This window comes from Erpetoichthys calabaricus, chromosome 8 (genome assembly GCF_900747795.2).
Source record: "Erpetoichthys calabaricus chromosome 8, fErpCal1.3, whole genome shotgun sequence".
Classification (NCBI taxonomy): domain Eukaryota; kingdom Metazoa; phylum Chordata; class Cladistia; order Polypteriformes; family Polypteridae; genus Erpetoichthys; species Erpetoichthys calabaricus.
The window spans coordinates 64,702,339-64,724,397 of record NC_041401.2 but is presented as its reverse complement, the minus strand read 5'-3'; the positions used below and the strand labels follow the sequence as shown (position 1 = coordinate 64,724,397).

Below are 22,059 nucleotides of genomic sequence, written 5' to 3'. Positions count from 1 at the left end.
TCATGAGTTCGATCCTGCACAACTCCCTTTTGAGAAGTGTTCTTATTTTCACTATTTTAGAATAAAAAGATACATTTGATTTCAGTCTGTAATAGCCGGTGTAATTTATGATATTTGTAAAGGTTAGCTTTATTTTTTTTTTAATTCACTTTTCATTGTCTCAGTCGCGTTCAGGATCCTTCCCTACCGCCCCCAGCTGACACTGCTGTTTTCACATAAAGACGCGCTATAGTTCTGCAGTGTATCACGATACATACAACCGCGTGTTTTTTTCCCCCAATATTGCCAGTCCCCACGTGTTGCTGTATGCTGTTTCTTTTGTACTCCAGGACATGCAGAGGAAAGCATAGTAAAGAGCAGTAACTTCAGCGCTATATGGAATCATCAGACACTCCCCATCTGATGCTGTTTTCACATAAAGATGTGCTAAAGCTCTGCGGTGTACTTGTGACTGCATTGTCTTACCAATGCTTGCGAACTGAAGTGTCTGCATGCACTTTTCGTGGCATTATACGTGTATTTTTTGAGCATGCCCATGTTGCTCAAACACAGGAACATATGTTGATGTAAAAGTATAACAAAACAAGTGCACTTTTATTCAAGACTATAACCGAAGAAAAAAGAAAGCAAGTTACAGTAGGCGGTTGATATGACAGCTTGTGTGGTGGAATGCTAAGAACTGCTGATTTCCATTCTGTGCTATATAACTGTTAACATTTGAATCTGATGATTGCATATAGCACTGTCTTATTCAGTGTGCGCAAGAACATGCAGGTGGCCAGTTGCTGAGTGCTACAACGCACATTTTAAAAAAAGAAAGAGACAAATATATGTGACGTTTTGAAGAAATCATTTTATGACGCAAATTAGTGCTGGGCGGTATACCGGTTCATACCGAAAACCGTTTTTTATTTTTTTTGTGATATGGATTTTTCTTATACCGCAACACCGGTTTAAATTGCCTAAACGACGTTCGGAACGTGGCGCAGCGGGAAACTGTTCAAGTGGGGACCTTTTTCACTGCTACACCGCTAAACACAGATTTGTTACACTAGGGCTCTTTTTCACTGCTACACCACCAAATAGTGGGCGGTAGCATAGGAATGGTGCGTGGTGAAAATGGACAGAGAGCTGAAAAAATGAGTCACGTCTGTCGCCTGGAGATGCTTTAGTTTTAAAAGGTCAGATGTGTAAATACTGTTTCTATACTCGCTGCCGGTGCCTCCTCTTAGTGGAGAGGAAGTCAGTTTAAGAAGCTCGGGGAACACTTAACACAAAGCATTTAATGTGCTACATTAACTTATGACGGGGTTTGAGAAAATCTAGTAAATTAAACAATGATTTTAGGATGAAGTTTAGTTTACGACATTCTACTTTAATTATAAAGTAAACTATGAGAATAGAGTGGAAATGTCGACTTTAATCTCGACGTATAGTTTTTTTTTTCTTCCCCGTGTCCGTATTTTTTTTTCATCACCGTGGCCCTAATACGATTCCGTAGGGCTATACCACAAATACAATTATAAATGCAAGTTGCCGTTGTATTATTTATGTATATAGCTTAGCTTGAAGCAAGGTCCATATTAATGCAGTTTGCCTAAATGATAGTTCAGTTGGTAAAGATGTCATCACCAAGATTGCACTTGTTTTATTTTATTTTAATTTGGTGAATACTGTGTAATGCACCTGGGCTTTTGAAGCCTTGAAGTAATAGTGCAACTATCAGTAATAATACAATTATTTATTTTATTGTTATTATTTATTAGTTTAAATATTATGCAGTTTAATGATGGTAAAGTTGTTTAAAAAGTCACTTTAACGTGTCAGTGGACAGAGATTGTTAACATTAACAGAAAGTGTAGTTGTTTTACAAAAAATATTTATTTATTCATTTTCTAAGACATGTTCACTGCAATACAACTTTTGACAAGCACTTCTGGATATTTTCCTAAGTCTAAATACCTCTTTGGATGGTTGAAAATATGTTGTAAAAATTATAATTTAAGTTTTTGCAAAATTTGTTAAATAAAAAGGTTCTATATTTTGACTGCATCTGTCATGCAATGTGATTTCCTTCTCTTCATTAGTGCCACCCCCTTGAAAAGTATCACTTTATGGGGCAATGCAAACTTGTATTAATACTTGTGTGCACATTAAAATGTTTTTTTGTACAATGTACAATGCTCTTGACAGTGGAATAGGTTATTCTTAGCCAGTAATTGCAGTGGAAAATGTGTTTAACATCCACTCATGCATGGGGAAAAAAATACCGTCAAATACCGTGAAACCGGGATAATTTAGAAAAATACTGTGATATAGAATTTTGGTCATACCGCCCACCCCTAACGCTAATAGTACCAATCACAAAACATCGTCGAAGTAATGCAATATTTTTTGAAAACAAACAGCGTCAGGTTGGGTGTGAAGTTATACTGGCGCTGTTTGAGTCAGATCAGAAGCTGAATAAGCTGAAAAAGCTCCTGTTCTGACTCTCAGTAAAAAAGCATGAATTAATCAACAGAAATAACCGCGATTGACATTTTAAAGTTAACGATTTACAGTGCATACCAATTTATAAATTCAATGTCCGTTTGAGGAAAAAAAAACACTTTCTTCAAAGCTGGGAATCGAACTCACGTCTCTGTTGCACGGTAGGGCAGCTGTGCTCCAAGTCAGCAAACCGTAGCGTTAAGCCACGGAAGCTGTTGTATCATCCTTGAACCTTTTGTGAAAGTGTTTATTTGATGTTTGGACTTCAGGCTTCACAGATTCTATAGTTTATGCCTACATTTTGTAACATTTATTACTAAAATATGAAAAAGTTTCTGTTTTAGCAATGTGTTTACACAGATTACTGTAGAAACGGAACACGCATGAAATGCATGTATTCCAAATAGCGATCTATTATTTCCATTCTAAGTTCAGTCACTCCCAGATAATCAAACAAGGCATGAGCTGGGAAAACTTAGTGAACGTTCTGCGACGGTGGGGGATGGAATAGCCGGCTGCTCGCTGCTCCTCTTAATCGGCACATTTAGAAGACAAAAGAGAGGTGAGAACGGTTTTAAGGTGGGCCGGATCTACGAGTTTTTTCGTAGACTCTGGTAATTCTAGTGTTAATTAGCAACCAAACAATAATGAGACACAAAATGAGTCGCCACATGACCGGCTCACCTGTGGCCATCGCACAATATCTGAAAATAAAGAAAGGTGAAGGTCTCGGTCATATTGGTCTGCTCAGGTCACCAAAACATCTTGACGGTGTTCTTAGGAAACACAGAAAATCAACAGTTTTGGAAATGTCTGCTGTGGCAGAATGAGAGCAACAACAAGCCATGGAAAAAAATATCGGGCCTAATTAACAGCAAGAATCGGCTTCTGATTAAGAGACTGGTTGGAGTTTGAAATCCCTGTTTAGGTGGTCATCTGTTGGCTCGCTTCACATCTCATTTTTGTTTGGCTGTTGTTAAATGAAGAAACGAATCAACTCAGAGGACTGAACCCGTAAAAACAGGGCTAATTAAAATGAATGGAAAAGAAGTTAATTAGCAGTGACAACTGATCACTGATTAGGAAAAGGGTGAGAATGAAAACCTGCAGCCACTGCGGCCCACCAGGCCTGGAGTTTGACACCCCTGGTCCACATGATCTAAAAGAAAACATGATTTATCAGATCAGGCTACCTTCTTCTAATGTTTCATAGTCCAGTTCTGATGCTCATGTGCCCATTGCAAGCACTTTCAGTGGTGGACAGGGATCAGCCTGGGCACTCTGGAGTGGTCTGTAGCTATGCAATTAAAACAACTAAAGGAAACGGATCAAATTTAGCTGATATGCAAGAATGCTTTTTTTGGAAAAAATATCCCCTTATTCATGTTCATTTTAAAATTCTACTTGGTTCCCCCTAAAGATTAAATGCATGTAGGAATGTTGAATATGGAAAATGAAATGTACAGGAAAAAGATACTATTTGTTCAAGTTTTTCCCTTAAACCATACTGAATCTCTGCATGTTAGAAGAGGCAAACAGTTAGGGGTTTAATTGAAATGTGAACTAGTACTATTAATAATGGGTAACCCTGTTTGATTCTGAGCTCTAAAGTGAAACAGTCAGAATGTATAACATTTGTATGAACTGTAGTTTGAGGGTTTGAATGTAACAGTTTAATCCATGCACATATACTGGTTCTGAACCCAATTAATAGATAATGTCATTTCACTCTATTAAAAGCTTATCCTATGTCCAGAATTAGCAGGATCACTGGAAGCTCAGGTTTATAAGCAATTAAAAGCATCTTGGATTTCTGAGAGTATCAAAAGGTTAGTTGGCTCGTGTATACATAGTGAATCAAGTGGTGGCATTTCTGTTTTTGGGAATGAGTCTCACCTTCATTACTCTCCAATGTATACGTCTTATAGCTTCCCTTAAAAATACTAACTTGTTTGTGTTCTTCTTTCTTTGTGTTATTTCCAAATGCATCATTAATCTTTGCAATTGTGTAACATGCTTTCTTCTCATGTTGGTTGAGATAATATCTTATCTTACTTTCCTCCATATTCATAATGAGAATACTGTGATTTGAAAATGGGTTATTATGTTTACCTGGTAGATAATAAATTAGTTGTCACTATAAACATAAGTTGTTTTTTGTGAAGCTCAGCAGAGGGCAATCTTGCATATTGCTGATCAAATTTAGAAATTTTAGTAATTAATCCTGATGTCCTACTTTGCAATTTATTTTTATTTGAAGCATAAGAGATTATTAGTAACCTAAAACAAGCATTTCCCAAAGTATTCTTGCTGATATTTTTGGAGATATGTTTGTCTCTACAAAAAAAACAATTTGTGTAGAAATGAATTGTGATTTGAAATAGTAGTTCATAATTTTTTGAGTTCCAGAATAAATAATCATGATCAGAAATAACAATGGCATTATAACTGCAAGATTTGACTGTAGGTAAAACATATTTAGTCTGTGACAAACTATGAATCATTGGGGAGAAAACGGAATATTGTGTCAAATACAGTATGGAGAAATCGCCACTGGTCTGACAGGTTGTGATCCTTGACAAAATGTGAAATTGCCGAGGCAGTTTCAGATGATGCAGTAGCTGTCAGAGATTATCTGTTTAAAGCAGGATTTAATACACAATTAAAATCTTCAGCCATTACAGGTTTATGAGAGCTCATATTGGGAATTAAAAAGAAAACACCAACCATACATTCTTTATCACCCTAAATGGGTACATACATACTGTGGCATTTTAAACTGGGCTTCTCTCAGCTCATGAAACAGCTTATCAACTATATGCCATTTAAAAAAAACATGGGTGATAATTAACTCCGAAGACAAAAACAAAGTTCAGACCAAAGAATTTTGAACCTTTTTCATGTAGAAATGGCGTTAACGCATTCATTTTCACCATTTGCAAATTACAGTTACTTTATACAACATTTTCTTCAAATAAAACATTCAACTCTACAGGATTATTTATAAATAAAATACATTTTGAGATCATCTGTGATCAACATACATAAAAATTTAGATTACCTTTTTTGATCTAACTAATTAAAATATGGTACAGCATAAAAACAAACAAACAAAATATAATAAAACCAAGGTAATTTTTTTGCATTTCCAGCTTTCATGCATTATGTGGACTTAATATTTGCACATTTATATTGAAGTTACAAGCAGGAACTGCAAGCCATGGTCAGGGTCCACTCCTTTCTCTTTAAGTTCAAATTTATTGTCACATGTATGGAATGTAATGAAATGCTTACTTGCATTGCTGACAAATATCTAATATATCACATTTTATTTTGCATTAAATCAAACAGAAAGGGACACATCAGATCAAGAAATAGTTTTCATGAAGTCCTGATAAGGATATTTTTTGAATTCTAAACAATATACAAACTGAACTAAAGGCAACTTTAGCAGGTTCCAACCAAGAATTAATCATGGGCAAAAAAAAAAACAACCAAAAAAAAACAAACAAACTTTTATTCTAGTTTCATGTAGGTCAAATAAAATAGGAATATACTATAGGTATTAGCATTTGTCAGGCACTATATAAAATATGGACAGTTACAGATGGGACCTCACACTGGGGACCATACTTCAACATGTGAGGCTTCATCACAGGTAACACTTACATACCAGGGCCAGATATTATAAATAGATCTATATAGCTGTTTTTTTTTTTTGCACAGAAAGATGTTTTTCCTTAAAGGTCCAGGTCCCATTAGTAATAACTTGTTGACAGTAGTGACGTGTTACATGATGCTCAGAGAAGCAAGAAAAAATTTCACTGTACTCTGTACATGTGACAGTAAAACTGAACATAAAACACTTCAAGGTCTCCCAATTATTTAGAAATGTTATTGTAGAAGAGGTTCAAAATGCAAAAGCTGTATTATTTTCTTCAAGCTGCTGAACACACAAAGATAAGTCATCTCACCTCCAGGATTTTAGGGTTTCCTTGCCTTCCTAAAGTACCCAGTATAAGGCCCCAGTTTTTTGCTCTTTTTGCTGACTCAATGGCTTGCTTCCTAATGCCACGCATAGCTTCATGATCATAGTATTCACGTGAGAACACTTTGCTGTATGGATCATACCTGTCAAACAGATTTAAAACTTATAAAAATAAGTGTAGGAAGTTGTTTTATAGCATGCATTCCTGATAAATTACACAATAATAAAATGAGAGGTGCACAGAAGGTCAAATTTGTGGTTTGTTATGAAAATATATCAAAAAAATTGCTGAGATATTAAAAGTTAAGGCTATGGAGAAAAAAGTTACTAGTAAAAGGCACTAAGTAAATACTGAAGCTTATATGTACACAAAGGTATATATTCCAATGAACTGTACTGAAACCTTCTGGGGACTCCCTCGTTCTGCTGGGAGACTTCAATGCTCACGTGGGCAATGACAGTGAGACCTGGAAGGGCGTGATTGGGAGGAATGGCCCCCCCGAGCGGTGTTTTGTTATTGGACTTCTGTGCTCGTCACGGATTGTCCATAACGAACACCATGTTCAAGCATAGGGGTGTTCATATGTGCACTTGGCACCAGGACACCCTAGGCCTCAGTTCGATGATCGACTTTGTGGTAGTGTCGTCGGACTTGCGGCCACATGTCTTGGACACTCGGGTGAAGAGAGGGGCGGAGCTGTCAACTGATCACCACCTGGTGGTGAGTTGGCTTCGATGGTGGGGGAGGATGCCGGTCAGGCGTGGTAGGCCCAAACGTGTTGTGAGGGTCTGCTGGGAACGTCTGGCAGAGCCCCCTGCCAGAAGTAGCTTCAACTCCCACCTCCGGCAGAACTTCGACCACATCCCGAGGGAGGTGGGGGACATTGAGTCCGAATGGGCCATGTTCCGTGCCTCTATTGTTGAGGCAGCTGACCGGAGCTGTGGCCGTAAGGTGGTCGGTGCCTGTCGTGGCGGCAATCCCCAAACCCGTTGGTGGACACCGGCGGTGAAGGATGCCGTCAAGCTGAAGAAGGAGTCCTACCGGTCCTTTTTGTCCTGTGGGACCCTGGAGGCAGCTGATAGGTACCGGCAGGCCAAGCGGAATGCGGCTTTGGTGGTTGCTGAGGCAAAAACTCGGGCGTGGGAGGAGTTTGGGGAGGCCATGGAGAACGACTTTCGGACGGCTTCGAGGAGATTCTGGTCCACCATCCGGCGTCTCAGGAAGGGGAAGCAGTGCAGTGTCAACACTGTATATGGTGGGGATGGTGCGCTGCTGACCTCGACTCGGGACGTTGTGGGTCGGTGGGGGGAGTACTTCGAAGACCTCCTCAATCCCATTAACATGCCTTCCAATGAGGAAGCAGAGCCTGGGGACTCGGAGGTGGGCTCCCCCATCTCTGGGACTGAGGTCACCGAGGTGGTCAAAAAACTCCTTGGTGGCAGGGCCCCGGGGGTGGATGAGATACGCCCGGAGTTCCTCAAGGCTCTGGATGTTGTAGGACTGTCTTGGTTGACACGCCTCTGCAACATCGCATGGACATCAGGGACAGTGCCTCTGGATTGGCAGACCGGGGTGGTGGTCCCCCTCTTTAAGAAGGGGGATCGGAGGGTGTGTTCCAACTACAGAGGGATCACACTCCTCAGCCTCCCTGGAAAAGTCTATTCGGGGGTCCTGGAGAGGAGGGTCCGTCGGATAGTCGAGCCTCGGATTCAGGAGGAACAGTGTGGTTTTCGTCCTGGTCGCGGAACAGTGGACCAGCTCTATACCCTTAGCAGGGTCCTGGAGGGTGCATGGGAGTTTGCCCAACCAGTCTACATGTGTTTTGTAGACTTGGAAAAGGCATTCGACCGTGTCCCTCGGGGAATCCTGTGGGGGGTACTCCGAGAGTATGGGGTACCGGCCCCCTTGATAAGGGCTGTTCGGTCCCTGTACGATCGTTGCCAGAGCCTGGTCCGCATTGCCGGCAGTAAGTCGAACCCGTTTCCAGTGAGAGTTGGACTCCGCCAGGGCTGCCCTTTGTCACCGATTCTGTTCATAACTTTTATGGACAGAATTTCTAGGCGCAGCCAGGGCGTTGAGGGGGTCCGGTTTGGTGGGCTCAGGATTGGGTCACTGCTTTTTGCAGATGATGTTGTCCTGTTTGCTTCATCAGGCCGTGATCTTCAGCTCTCTCTGGATCGGTTCGCAGCCGAGTGTGAAGCGGCTGGGATGAGAATCAGCACCTCCAAATCCGAGACCATGGTCCTCAGCCGGAAAAGGGTGGAGTGCCCTCTCAGGGTTGGGAGCGAGATCCTGCCCCAAGTGGAGGAGTTCAAGTATCTCGGGGTCATGTTCACGAGTGAGGGAAGAATGGAGCGTGAGATCGACAGGCGGATCGGTGCGGCATCCGCAGTAATGCGGGCGCTGCATCGGTCTGTCGTGGTAAAAAAGGAGCTGAGCCGCAAGGCGAAGCTCTCAATTTACCAGTCGATCTATGTTCCTACCCTCACCTATGGTCATGAGCTATGGGTAGTGACCGAAAGAACGAGATCGTGAATACAAGCGGCTGAAATGAGTTTTCTCCGCAGGGTGTCTGGGCTCTCCCTTAAAGATAGGGTGAGAAGCTCAGTCATCCGGGAGGGGCTCAGAGTAGAGCCGCTGCTCCTCCGCATCGAGAGGAGTCAGATGAGGTGGCTCGGGCATCTGATCAGGATGCCTCCTGGACGCCTCCCTGGTGAGGTGTCCCGGGCACGTCCAACCGGGAGGAGGCCCCGGGGAAGACCCAAGACACGTTGGAGGGACTATGTCTCTCGACTGGCCTGGGAATGCCTTGGGATTCTCCCAGAAGAGCTAGAAGAAGTGGCCGGGGAGAGGGAAGTCTGGGCATCTCTGCTCAAGCTGCTGCCCCCGCGACCCGACCTCGAATAAGCGGGAGACAATGGATGGATGGATGGATATATTGAAAAAAATTGAGAAGACAAATTTTTGCAGCTTGAACTATGAAACAAAGACACAAGTAGCAATTGACAGGACTAATTGATACAAAGATGAGTGTCTAAGCAGAGAAATATATGAAAATTAAAGAAAAATAATTAATACTTGTTGATGCCTACAGTGTGTCAATGATAGAAGTTTAAAGCTTCATAGAGGAAACTGAGTGTTTTTTTTGTTACCTAAATGCTGGAGAATCTGGGTTGCTGATCATTATGGATTCCAGGTGAAAACGGCCATCTCCTAGATAGCTAGAAAAAAAAACACAATAATAATAAAATATTAATATGGAAAATAATTATTCTTGAACGTTACAGGTCTACCACAAATACCAGTCTGCATTTGAGGCATTTCAGTGATAGAAAGAAATTCTACATACAAAAGACTTCCGCAAATATTGGAGGTGATTATACATACAGGTTGCTGGAATGGCACTAAATAGTTAAAAATGCTAAAGAAACAAAACAGTTAAAAATGTGCAATTGTGAAGACAACGGCAAATTAGCCCTTAAACTATGTCTGGATCTGGTGATTCAATAAATACAGTGTGGTAGAGACTTACATCTGAAAGGTGAAGCAAAAGAGACAATTATTTTTTACATAAGAATGGCCAGTACATATAGAGGGAAATGAGATAAAGGAAAAAAAATCAAGGGAACTACCAATTTCTGTTTTTACAGGGTTTTTAAAAGCTATTCTTGCTGAACTGGCTGGTCCTACTCTTCTAAATCTCTGTTTAAGGTCAGTTCCCTGTGGTTCCATTTTAAAAGTACAACACTCCAAAGGTGCAATGGATTGATGCCTAAAGCTGTCAGGCAGGAGTGCCATAGCTTAATTAAAATTTATAGATCATTGAATGTTTATATTGTCTGTCTTATATTGACACCATAAATCACAGACAAAGATCTGTAAGATTGTTGAGCCATTAAGAGGCTTCGCCTGGGTAATTGATGTGTCCCTAGGAGTCTGGAGCTACACATACTGCACACTTCAAAGTAACTCATACAAACACAATCGAGAGAGAAAGAGACACATGCCAGAGAGAAAGAAGCATAGCTGACAAAAATATGATGCAAAGAAAAAAAGCAGTCATGAATATCCTAAAAAGAAGGAAAAGGCATTTAAAATCCCTGCATATAATCTGCAATTCCAATCACACATCTTCAGCAGGTGACAGACTATAAAGACTGGACAATTCTGTAAATATTCTGTAAAACAGAAAGCATAGAGGGAGTACCCTCATAATCTATGCCATGACAATCCTGGGCAGCAAGTCACAATAATTTGAAAACACAAGATTATAAACTGACACATATCTAAGCCTCAATAAGACTGAGGTGATTATATATTTGTTTTTGTTAGGTACCATCGAGTCAGTTCTGACTCATAGCAACCCTGTGTACAACAGAGCAAAACTACAGGTATGTCCAATCCTGAGTCATCCTCGCCATTTCTTCAATGTTTGAATCTGTTGTTCCAGCCACTGTGTCAATACAACTTGTGCAGACCTTCCTATTTTCCATTTTCCTTCTACTTTACCGAACATGGTGGCCTTTTCCAGAGACTGCTCCCTCCTGACAATATGTCCAAAGAATGTGGGCTGTAGTTTCACCATCCTTGCCTCTAATGAGCATCATGGCTGAACTTCCTCCTTCTGTTTGTTCTTTTTATGGTCCATGGTATGTTCAACATTCTTTGGTAGCACTGTAACTCAAAAGTGTCAATTCTTTGTCGATCTTCCTTATTCATTATCCAGATGTTGCACTCATATGAGGTGACTAAAATTACCATTGCTTAGATCAGGTGCACTTTAGTCCTTAAAGACACATCTTAGCTTTTTAACACTTTGGAGAAGTCATTCATAGCAGATTCTGCCAGTGCTAAACACTGTAATTTCCTGACTGCTGTTTCCATGGAAATTGATTGTGGATCCATGTAGAATGAAGCTGTTCACAACTTCACTCTGTTCTGTCTATCGTGATGTTGCATGCTGATCCAGTTTTGTCTTGCAGACTGTGGTCTTTGATCTTCAGTAGATGCTTTAAGTTCTCTTCGTTTTCAGCAAGCAACATTGTATCATCTGCATATCTCAGGTTGTTGATCAGTCTTCCTCCAATCCTGACGTATAATCTGGCTTCTCGGATGATTTGCTCAACATAAAAGTTGAATATGTAAGGTGAAAGTATTCAACCTTGACACACATCCTTCCCAACTTTAAAAACCCATTTATAACAACAAAATATATTAGTATTAGCATAGTCCTATTGCACACCAAAACAAACTAAACACGCAACAGATTTTTATGCTGATGCCTGGTCCGTTTTTGAACCATTAATAATTACTTCAACTCTGTTTGTATCTTGTCATTTTTCACCATGAGCTGCAACAGAGGACTGAAGGAACACTGGTGAGACTGTTTATATCGTTCCCAATAAACATCAACCACTTTTCTATGCGACCTGTAATACGTGAAGTTCTTGTAAATAAAGGAATGTGGCCTACAACTAAACCACAGGATTGCAAAAAAAAAAAATTGTTGCTTGCTCTGTCCTCCCACTAACTTACATTACCAACAACATGACACCTGTGATGTCTATGAACAGTGCAAGTAATATTCCTTTAATATGGTTCATTATAAAATATATTTTAAAACAAAGTTTGTGTTTTGCTTGCATTATTATCATAAATAATACAGTTTGGCCACTCTTAGGGTACCCTTAACACCACTTTTTGACCTGCAACCAGAAGCGTGGATGACAAATGATGTCTACTGCTTACTGTGATTTGTTTCTTCCTAGACTATTATGCATGACTGCAGTTGTGCTGATCTTGCATTTTAAACTGGGTTCTCAAAGCACTGACTGTCCCAAGTGGAAATAGTTCTAAAAAAAAAAAGAGCTCTGACTATGAGAATTCATTTTTCCTGCCAAAGCTGAGCTGAGAAAAGTATAGAGTGATGGGACAGAGCAAGACCAGATGACCTGGAAGAAAAACTAACTGTCATCATTCTAATTAATTCCTTCACTAAAACCTTGATAGATTGTTAATACACACACACATATTTTACATGTTTGCTCTTCAAAGCACCGTAAAACAAGGCAGATATTTTGCTACAGAAATAAATGACATGCCACAGTCAGCTTTGATAATGTAAGCTACATCAACAAAGACATCAGACTGGCCTGTCAGAATACAAATAAACATCACACCTGCTCTCCTAGCTGACCTGATTCTACAAGTGAAGGAGAGTAGGTAACATTTATACTGACTAGGATGGGTATGGCCTGCCCAGGAAGCATTTTAAATCAGCTGTGGGTCTATTGTACATCTTTATGGAGTACTGAGGCAGCTGAACTGGTAATCCATATGTGTGCTGCTACCAGAGGAGTTAAAATTATAAAATAACAAAAAGTCAGTACAAGTGCCTCTGGGAAAAGACAGCGGCAGCTGTGTTATTAAATAAACCTGCTTTCAAATAGACTTTTTATTTAAAACAGTCAAGTGACAACTGAACAGAAAACTGTTATTTTGGGCAGAGATTTTTTTATGTTTAGCACAGATATTTTATTTTAATGTCAACAGCCTTAAAATCAATGGTCAATGACAGCTTCAGCCAACACAGTTATCTTTCTCAGAAAAAACAAAACACACAAAAACTACAACTCAAAGCCAATAAAATGAGTGTAGTCTATTACTGTGAAAAGAGGTTTCTGAAAAGCACTGGTTTATGTCAACTGCCAATGAAATACAGTGATCCTAAGGAGAGAAATATACCCTAGTGTGGATACTAAAGCATGCTGTAGATGGGAAGGGTTCCTCTTCACTGTTTTATTTACTAATGTAATCAAATAGAAGAGCTCTAATAACAGTAGGAAAATGTAGGTTAAATTCATAAAATACAGTACTTAAGGCTGCAGAAAAAAATCCACCAACTCAAACATAACTAAACAGGATCAGAAAGTAACAGATTTTACAGTGTAGACCATCTAGTGAGATAAACAGCAGCTTAAAAGACTTAATTTATCTTCATATACTTTGACAACGGGAGGGAAATTTCCTCTGTTTTCAATAACTACAAGTCAATAGAGCAGAACAAGGAGAAATTAAATTTACAAAAAAAAAATCATCTCCACATTACTGACATGATAGCATCAACAGGTCGCTCCAGTTTGGGAGAGGTGCAGCCTAAAATCTCCCCAGGGGACAATGGACGGCACTGTGGTACAATGATATCAAAGTCAGGGCGTAGTTCTTTACTAGAGGCCTAAAAGATATATAAAAAAAAAAAGTTATAAAAATAAATAAATAAATAAAATATTTATATCCAAAATAAAGAAAAGTGAATTCAAGTAGGAGAAAAATTAATTACTATTAAAAACCTAGGTAGTACAGTGGCTGCTTCATAGATCCAGGGCTTGTGATTTGAATCCTAAACATAGTTACTGTCTTTGTGGAATCTGCAAATCTGTTTTCTTCAGGGTACACCAGTTTGTCTTTTTTACATTCCAGAGAGATGTTTGTTAAGTTAAAAGCTATTTCTAAATTGGTCTTATGTGTATGAGTGGACCCTATGATGGACTGGTACCCTATTCAGGTTTGTTTCCGGCCTTATGTTCACTGTTGCCAGGATAGGGACCAACATTCAGGCATCTTAAGTTGGATTAAATTGTTTTCAGAATATTATGTATACCTAATTAAAAAAGCATGTGATGGAAAAGGACAAGAAAGTAGGTTACTGTGGGTTAAAACATACAAGTAAAAAAGAGACAGATATTAAAAGAAAGATAACAGACAAAGGTGAAAGATTAATGGGAAAAATAAAAAGAGAAAGATGAATACTGAATAAATTACAAAGGAATAATAAGAAAGAAAATGGGAGAGCGGTGACAGTGGAGTAAAAAGATGCAAATCTGTGTGTGTTCTTGAGTAAGCCCTGCAATAGACTGCAGTTCTTCTGAATTCAATCTTGGTGTGGAAGATTAAAGCTTTCTGTGACCATGAATTGGATGAGCTGGATAATCATTGTGAAGAATAAGAGTCTTACTGGAGTTAAAAGAATTGATTCAAAGCAATAACAAGGAGGTACCAAAGAATAAAATTTAAAAACAGAGTGACAACTAAGAGCAGAAAAATAAGAAACAGAAATTACAGAATGATGCATACGTATAGCATCAGATCCGTGGAAGAAGAGAAGCAATAAAGTAAGAAATAGGAGAAGCATAAAAACTGAGGCATGTAAAGGAGGGGAAACAAAGAGATAAAATGAGAAGTATACAGATACAGTGGAACCTCGGTTCACGACCATAATTCGTTCCAAAACTCTGGTTGTGAACCGAAGCAATTTCCCCCATAGGATTGTATGTAAATACAATTAATCCGTTCCAGACCATACAAACTGTATGTAAATATATATTTTTTTTTTAGTTTTTATGCACAAATATAGATAATTAAACCATAGAATGCACAGCGTAATAGTAAACTAAGTGTAAAAACATTGAATAACACTGAGAAAACCTTGAACAACAGAGAAAACTAACACTGCAATAGTTTGCGCTATAGCGCTACCAACCGCTGGCTAAAAACACTTTTTTTTTTTAATGAGTTTTAAGCACAGGGAAAAAAAATGAACATTTGAAAAAATCCGTAATTTAATAAACCACCAAGAAAAGTAACATCGCAACAATGCATGCTACGAACTGATCGCTGTAAACAAAAGTGAAAACAAAATCAAGCCCAGTGCATTCTTTAACTGCCTTCCTACCTTATGCGTTCAGCTCTCTCTCTCACGCTGCCTGTGTGTGTGTGTCTGTCTCTCTCTCACGCTGCCTGTGTGTGTGCGTCTGTCTCTCTCTAGCGCTGCCTGTGTGTGTGCATGTCTCTCTCTCGCGCTGCCTGTGTGTGTGTGTCTGTCTCTCTCTCGCGCTGCCTGTGTGTGTGTGTGTCTGTCTCTCTCTCGCGCTGCCTGTGTGTGTGTCGCACTGTCTCGCTCTCTCTCTCTTGCTCGCTGCACAGGAAATGCACAGGGAGAGACTGAACATGTACAAACCGAAAGGGAAACTGGCTTGTTTGTATACCGAGTGTGTGGTCGTGAACCGAGGCAAAAGTTTGGCGAACTTTTTGGTCGTAATCCGATGTGTATGTGTACCGAGACGTTCGTGAACCGAGGTTCCACTGTAGTTGTGCAAAATGTGTTTTGGGGAAAGAAATGCCCAGCACATGAACCAGAATGTCTTGCATTATCAGTTTTTCAGGTAGTACAGTAAGTGCCAAAGAATGGGCCTTGACATTTTTGTAGATTGCAAAGTACACACAGTTTATTCTAGTGTCTATTGGATACTATTTTGATGAAAACTTTGACATAAACTTGATGACAATATCATGCTACACCAGTGTCAAGTGGGAAATCTTCCACACTGCTTTCTGTACCATGGCATCATAAAGCTTTGTCAGCACTGCTCATTACAAGCTGAATAAAGGACTAATTTAATAGTGAAGATTCCAATTCCATTTTAATCCTCTTACAGAAGGTGAGTTTCAGTTTATAAATATTTAATGAAATATTATACAGTTTTAAAAAAAAAATTTTAACAGTGAGGCATAATGTTTTGGCATTAATTGGATTGTCATGTGTATAGTTTCTGGAGTTTAATGGATGGTTACATAAAATTATATGTACTGTTGTTCAGAGCAACAGGGTATCTCAGATTGAAGAAATGGATGCCCAACCTGCTTAATCCAATTCAGAACCATAGTTTTCACTTTCTTTAGTAACACTTGGTACAATGCAGGGAAAAGCCTTGGGCAGCACTAGTCCATCACAGGACTCACTCATGTACATACCCAACAAAAGAACCAATTTTGAATTGGCAATAACAAAATAGAAAAATGGTGACCTATTTTTCCTAAAAATCAGAAAATTCAGTTTACTTTATAAGGAACAGTTCAGTTTTTTTAGGAGGTATTTACCACAATGTCCACAATTAACTGAACCTTTGCTAACTTTTTATACATTTCAGTGTCCATTAATACTTCATATTAATTTTTTATTTTCTCTGCACTTTAAATTGTACCTATTATGATTAAAATGAATTGCTGTATGTCTTGTTTGTAATATATGCATTGCAGTGAAACCTTGATGTTAATAAAATAATGTAAAATATAAATGATAAAACAAATACATTCTGCTTCACTAAGAAAGAGAAGCAGGTGCTGTTAGTGACTGCCTTAATCAGAAAAGATTTGAAAGGTAGAAAAAGTCAATTTAACAAGGTTTCTGATAGCAGCCAAATGTGAGCAGCGGCCTGAATAGTACAAATATCTGCCAGCAGAACTGTTCAATCCAGTTTTGCCAGCTGAGGCTTTGCATGACAACAGGCAGAACTCAGATTTAGCACCATTTGGTTTAAGCAAAACTAAAGTCACAGAGAACTTACAATCACAAACAGAGGAAACATCTATGGATGGAAGTAGACAGAAACAATAAACCTTTTGATGATTTGAGTAACACCTATCTTTGTAACTGAAGGAAGGAAATAAATGCGGATTAATTTTTGGGGTGTGTGTGTGTGAATGTCTATGTACAGTTGGAATCCCGTTGTAATGAAACTCATGGGACCATAAAAATATTTTGTTATAACAGAAATTTTGAATTTGGAGAAAAATATGTATGCTGTTGTGACAAGGACAGCTCCATAGCACACCTCAGTATGTGCGTCTTGGGAACTGCACGTCTGACATTGTGGTCAGCAACACAGGAGCGCCGCAGGGGACTGTACTTTCTCCGGTCCTGTTCAGCCTATATACATCGGACTTCCAATACAACCCAGAGTCCTGCCACCTGCAAAAGTTCGCTGATGACACTGCTATCGTGGGCTGCATCAGGAGTAGGCAGGAGGAGGAGTATAGGGACCTAATCAATGACTTTGTTAAATGGTGCGACTCAAACCACCTACACCTGAACACCAGCAAAACCAAGGAGCTGGTGGTGGATTTTAGGAGGCCCAGACCTCTCATGGACCCCGTGATCATCAGAGGTGACTGTGTGCAGATGGTGCAGACCTATAAATACTTGGAGTGCAGCTGGATGATAAATTAGACTGGACTGCCAATACTCATGCTCTGTGTAAGAAAGGACAGAGCTGGTTATACTTCCTTAGAAAGCTGGCGTCCTTCAACATCTGCAATAAGATGCTGCAGATGTTCTATCAGACGGTTGTGGCGAGCGCCCTCTTCTACGCGGTGGTGTGCTGGGGAGGCAGCATTAAGAAGAAAGACGCCTCACGCCTGGACAAACTGGTGAGGAACGCAGGCTCTATTGTTGGCATGGAGCTGGGCAGTTTGACATCTGTGGCAGAGCGACGGGCGCTAAGCAGGCTCCTATCAATTATGGAGAATCCACTGCATCCACTAATCAGTGTCATCTCCAGACAGAAGAGCAGCTTCAGCGACAGACTGCTGTCAATATCCTGCTCCACTGACAGACTGAGAAGATCGTTCCTCCCCCAAACTATGCGACTCTTCAATTCCACCCGGGGTGGGGGGATTAAACATTAAACAAAGTTATTGCCTGTTTTTACCTGCATTATTATCAATCTTTAATTTAATATTGTTTTTTGTATCAGTATGGTGCTGCTGGAGTATGTGAATTTCCCCTTGGGATTAATAAAGTATCTATCTCTTCAATTCCACCCGGGGTGGGGGGATTAAACATTAAACAAAGTTATTGCCTGTTTTTACCTGCATTATTATCAATCTTTAATTTAATATTGTTTTTTGTATCAGTATGGTGCTGCTGGAGTATGTGAATTTCCCCTTGGGATTAATAAAGTATCTATCTCTTCAATTCCACCCGGGGTGGGGGGATTAAACATTAAACAAAGTTATTGCCTGTTTTTACCTGCATTATTATCAATCTTTAATTTAATATTGTTTTTTGTATCAGTATGGTGCTGCTGGAGTATGTGAATTTCCCCTTGGGATTAATAAAGTATCTATCTATCTATCTATCTATCTATCTATCTATCTATCTATCTATCTATCTATCTATCTATCTATCTATCTATCTATCTATCTATCTATCTAGATTCTCTGCTGTGTCTGGTAAACAGTAAACCGAGGGCATAGTAATTGGTTGTCCTCTGCAGGATCAAGCTTACCATATAAAGTGTTTGTCGCACACTGTTGAGAACATTTAAAAACTTGCTTTGACCTGCTATTCCTCCTACTTTCCTGATTCCTCATCTCTAGATTATGTCTGCCACAGCAGTGATTCCGAGCTGCTGGTGTTCTTCTAATTTGAAGATGGGAGCAAAAGCAGGATGCTCGGCCATGTAACAGTTCCTATTTTGAATTAAGTCTTGAATTTATTTGAAAATGAGATGTTAGATGTAACCTTTGTTTAATAGAAATACAGGTAAGAAAATGCAGAATAAAAACAAGATGTGAGATGTAACTTACTTCATAGAAATACAGGTATAAGAATACAGAATGAAAATGAGACATTAGATGTAACTTTTTTAAACAGAAATACAGGTATGAAAATACCAAATGAAAATTAAATGTTAGATGAAGATAAAGGTGTTATTCTTAATGCTTTCACCATGTCATTTTTCTTCATTCTGGAATCAACATTTTCCATGATTGTTAATTTTTCTTTCAGCATAAACTGATTCCATTCCCCAATTTTTTTGTTTATCTCAAAGAAAACTTTGAGAACTGCTATGAAACTCGAACAGTACAGTATTTGCACACTACACAACTACACATATGGACGCTAGGTGGAGCACTAACTCAGAATACTGCTATGTGTGTGATGTTATACCTACAACTCTTGCTGAGCCTCGTCAAGACTGCCCGAGACCAGAAATTTCACAATAGGCTGTCTCTTTCTTTTAGATAGCTTGTTGCAGGTTCTTGAGACTCAATGTGGAAAATGTGGGCGTGGCATTAAGAATGTTTTGCATTTCATTTTTATCTTTGGTGGCCATTTTTGGTCAAATAAATGTTCATTATACTGAAATTTACATTTTGTTAAAATTAAATTCTTTTTAACATGATGTTGTATGAATGTTTGTTGGGGCTAACAAAAAGTATTTGTTTTTCTGACAATTTTGTTGCTTCAGTATAACGGGATTTGACCTGTATATATTCTGTATATACTATACTGGTCAAAAGTTTTAGAACAGTGTTTCCCAAACTTGGTCCTGGGGACTCCCTGTGGCTGCAGGTTTTTGTTCCAACCAGCTTCTGTTTTTAATTAAACTCCTGAGCTAATTAAGTGAACTGATATTTCCCAAGTTCTGTGTTTAGGGAACAATATAGAAATTAGAAAACTAAGTTTCCTAAAAAAAAAAAAAATATTAAAATGTACCAAGCAGTTATATAGGAATAATGTATTTTTTTTTCTTTTTAATAGTATTTTCATCTTGATTTTCATTCTACTTTTCAAGGTGTTCTAATTGTTTAATTAATCTATTATTTACTAATTAGTGGGTCTGACTCTAAAGTAGTTGCAGCCTTCGATTATTCAGTGTTGTTTGCCTGGCTGTCTGATCTGCTTGTTTTAAATTGTCATTATTAAGATACAACGAAGGGGGAAAAACTGCACAGAGAAAGGGCAAAGTATAATGAAATCAACAAAAGAGAGTTAAGCATTTAAAAGCAGAAATATTTATAAATGTCTTATAAATGTAAAAATCAAGCTGCTATTCTTTTCTAATGTCGAATAAAAGAAAAAAAACCCCCAGCTAATTAAACGAGCTCAGTGTTATCAGGTGTTGTCACTGATTAGGAATGTGATTGGAACAAAAACCTGCAGCCACAGGGAGTCCCCAGGACCGAGTTTGGGAAACACTGTTTTAGAACACCTCAGCTTTTCCAGTTTTTATTAAAATTTAATCAGTTGAAATTCAAATAATGACCTAAAATGCTGAAAAGGTAAGTGTAAACTGTTAGCGCTATAAATTTAAAACTGAAAAAAAAAAGAAATGCCAGAATATTACAAATATTCTTCACGGAACAATTAATATTTTAAAACCTACAGAAGTTCTGCAGCAACTAAAGTAAATTAAGCCTTGCAAGTTTAAGCAAAGAATTTTCACAGATGTCCCAACTGTTGATTACTTAAAAACCCTCTGTCTCTCTTAACACTAGAATTCCTGAAGCTTACAAAAAACTCGTAATCCCAGCCCACCTTAAATTCCTTTGCACCTCTCCATTCATTGTCTTTAGGTTTGCAAATGTGTTGATCAGCACAAGCAGCCTGCTGTCCCATCCCCCCACCGCCACAGAAAGGGCAAAAAGCTCTCCCAGCTCAAGCCTTGCTTATCTGGGAGTGAGGTGCCTGGAGCTGTATAGAGTAAATAATACAGTGGTCTGAAAAACTATTTGCCCCCTTCCTGATTTCTTATTCTTTTGCATGTTTGTCACACAAAATGTTTCTGATCATCAAACACATTTAACCATTAGTCAAATATAACACAGGTAAACACAAAATGCAGTTTGTAAATGGTGGTTTTTATTATTTAGGGAGAAAAAAAAATCCAAACCTACATGGCCCTGTGTGAAAAAGTAATTGCCCCCTGAACCTAATAACTGGTTGGGCCACCCTTAGCAGCAATAACTGCAATCAAGCGTTTGCGATAACTTGCAATGAGTCTTTTACAGCGCTCTGGAGGAATTTTGGCCCACTCATCTTTGCAAAATTGTTGTAATTCAGCTTTATTTGAGGGTTTTCTAGCATGAACCGCCTTTTTAAGGTCATGCCATAGCATCTCAATTGGATTTAGGTCAGGACTTTGACTAGGCCACTCCAAAGTCTTCATTTTGTTTTTCTTCAGCCATTCAGAGGTGGATTTGCTGGTGTGTTTTGGGTCATTGTCCTGTTGCAGCACCCAAGATCGCTTCAGCTTGAGTTGACGAACAGATGACCGGACATTCTCCTTCAGGATTTTTTGGTAGACAGTAGAATTCATGGTTCCATCTATCACAGCAAGCCTTCCAGGTCCTGAAGCAGCAAAACAACCCCAGACCATCACACTACCACCACCATATTTTACTGTTGGTATGATGTTCTTTTTCTGAAATGCTGTGTTCCTTTTACGCCAGATGTAACGGGACATTTGCCTTCCAAAAAGTTCAACTTTTGACTCAGTCCACAAGGTATTTTCCCAAAAGTCTTGGCAATCATTGAGATGTTTCTTAGCAAAATTGAGACGAGCCCTAATGTGGTTTGCGTCTTGGAAATCTGCCATGCAGGCCGTTTTTGCCCAGTCTCTTTCTTATGGTGGAGTCGAGAACACTGACCTTAATTGAGGCAAGTGAGGCCTGCAGTTCTTTAGACGTTGTCCTGGGGTCTTTTGTGACCTCTCGGATGAGTCGTCTCTGCGCTCTTGGGGTAATTTTGGTCGGCCGGCCACTCCTGGGAAGGTTCACCACTGTTCCATGTTTTTGCCATTTGTGGATAATGGCTCTCACTGTGGTTCGCTGGAGTCCCAAAGCTTTAGAAATGGCTTTATAACCTTTACCAGACTGATAGATCTCAATTACTTCTGTTCTTATTTGTTCCTGAATTTCTTTGGATCTTGGCATGATGTCTAGCTTTTGAGGTGCT

General features: G+C 39.2%; 1 protein-coding gene across 1 annotated transcript in view; it reads right to left on the bottom strand.

The window, feature by feature from the left end:
* Positions 1-22,059, bottom strand: part of dph1 (diphthamide biosynthesis 1) — a 464,509-nt gene that overhangs the window by 109,684 nt on the left and 332,766 nt on the right. The window contains exons 6-8 of the mRNA XM_028806649.2: positions 13,592-13,713; positions 9,632-9,700; positions 6,465-6,621 (exon numbers count right to left, since the gene is read on the bottom strand). Coding sequence (XP_028662482.1) covers positions 6,465-6,621; positions 9,632-9,700; positions 13,592-13,713 — 348 coding nt within the window. The remainder of the gene's footprint in view (positions 1-6,464; positions 6,622-9,631; positions 9,701-13,591; positions 13,714-22,059) is intronic.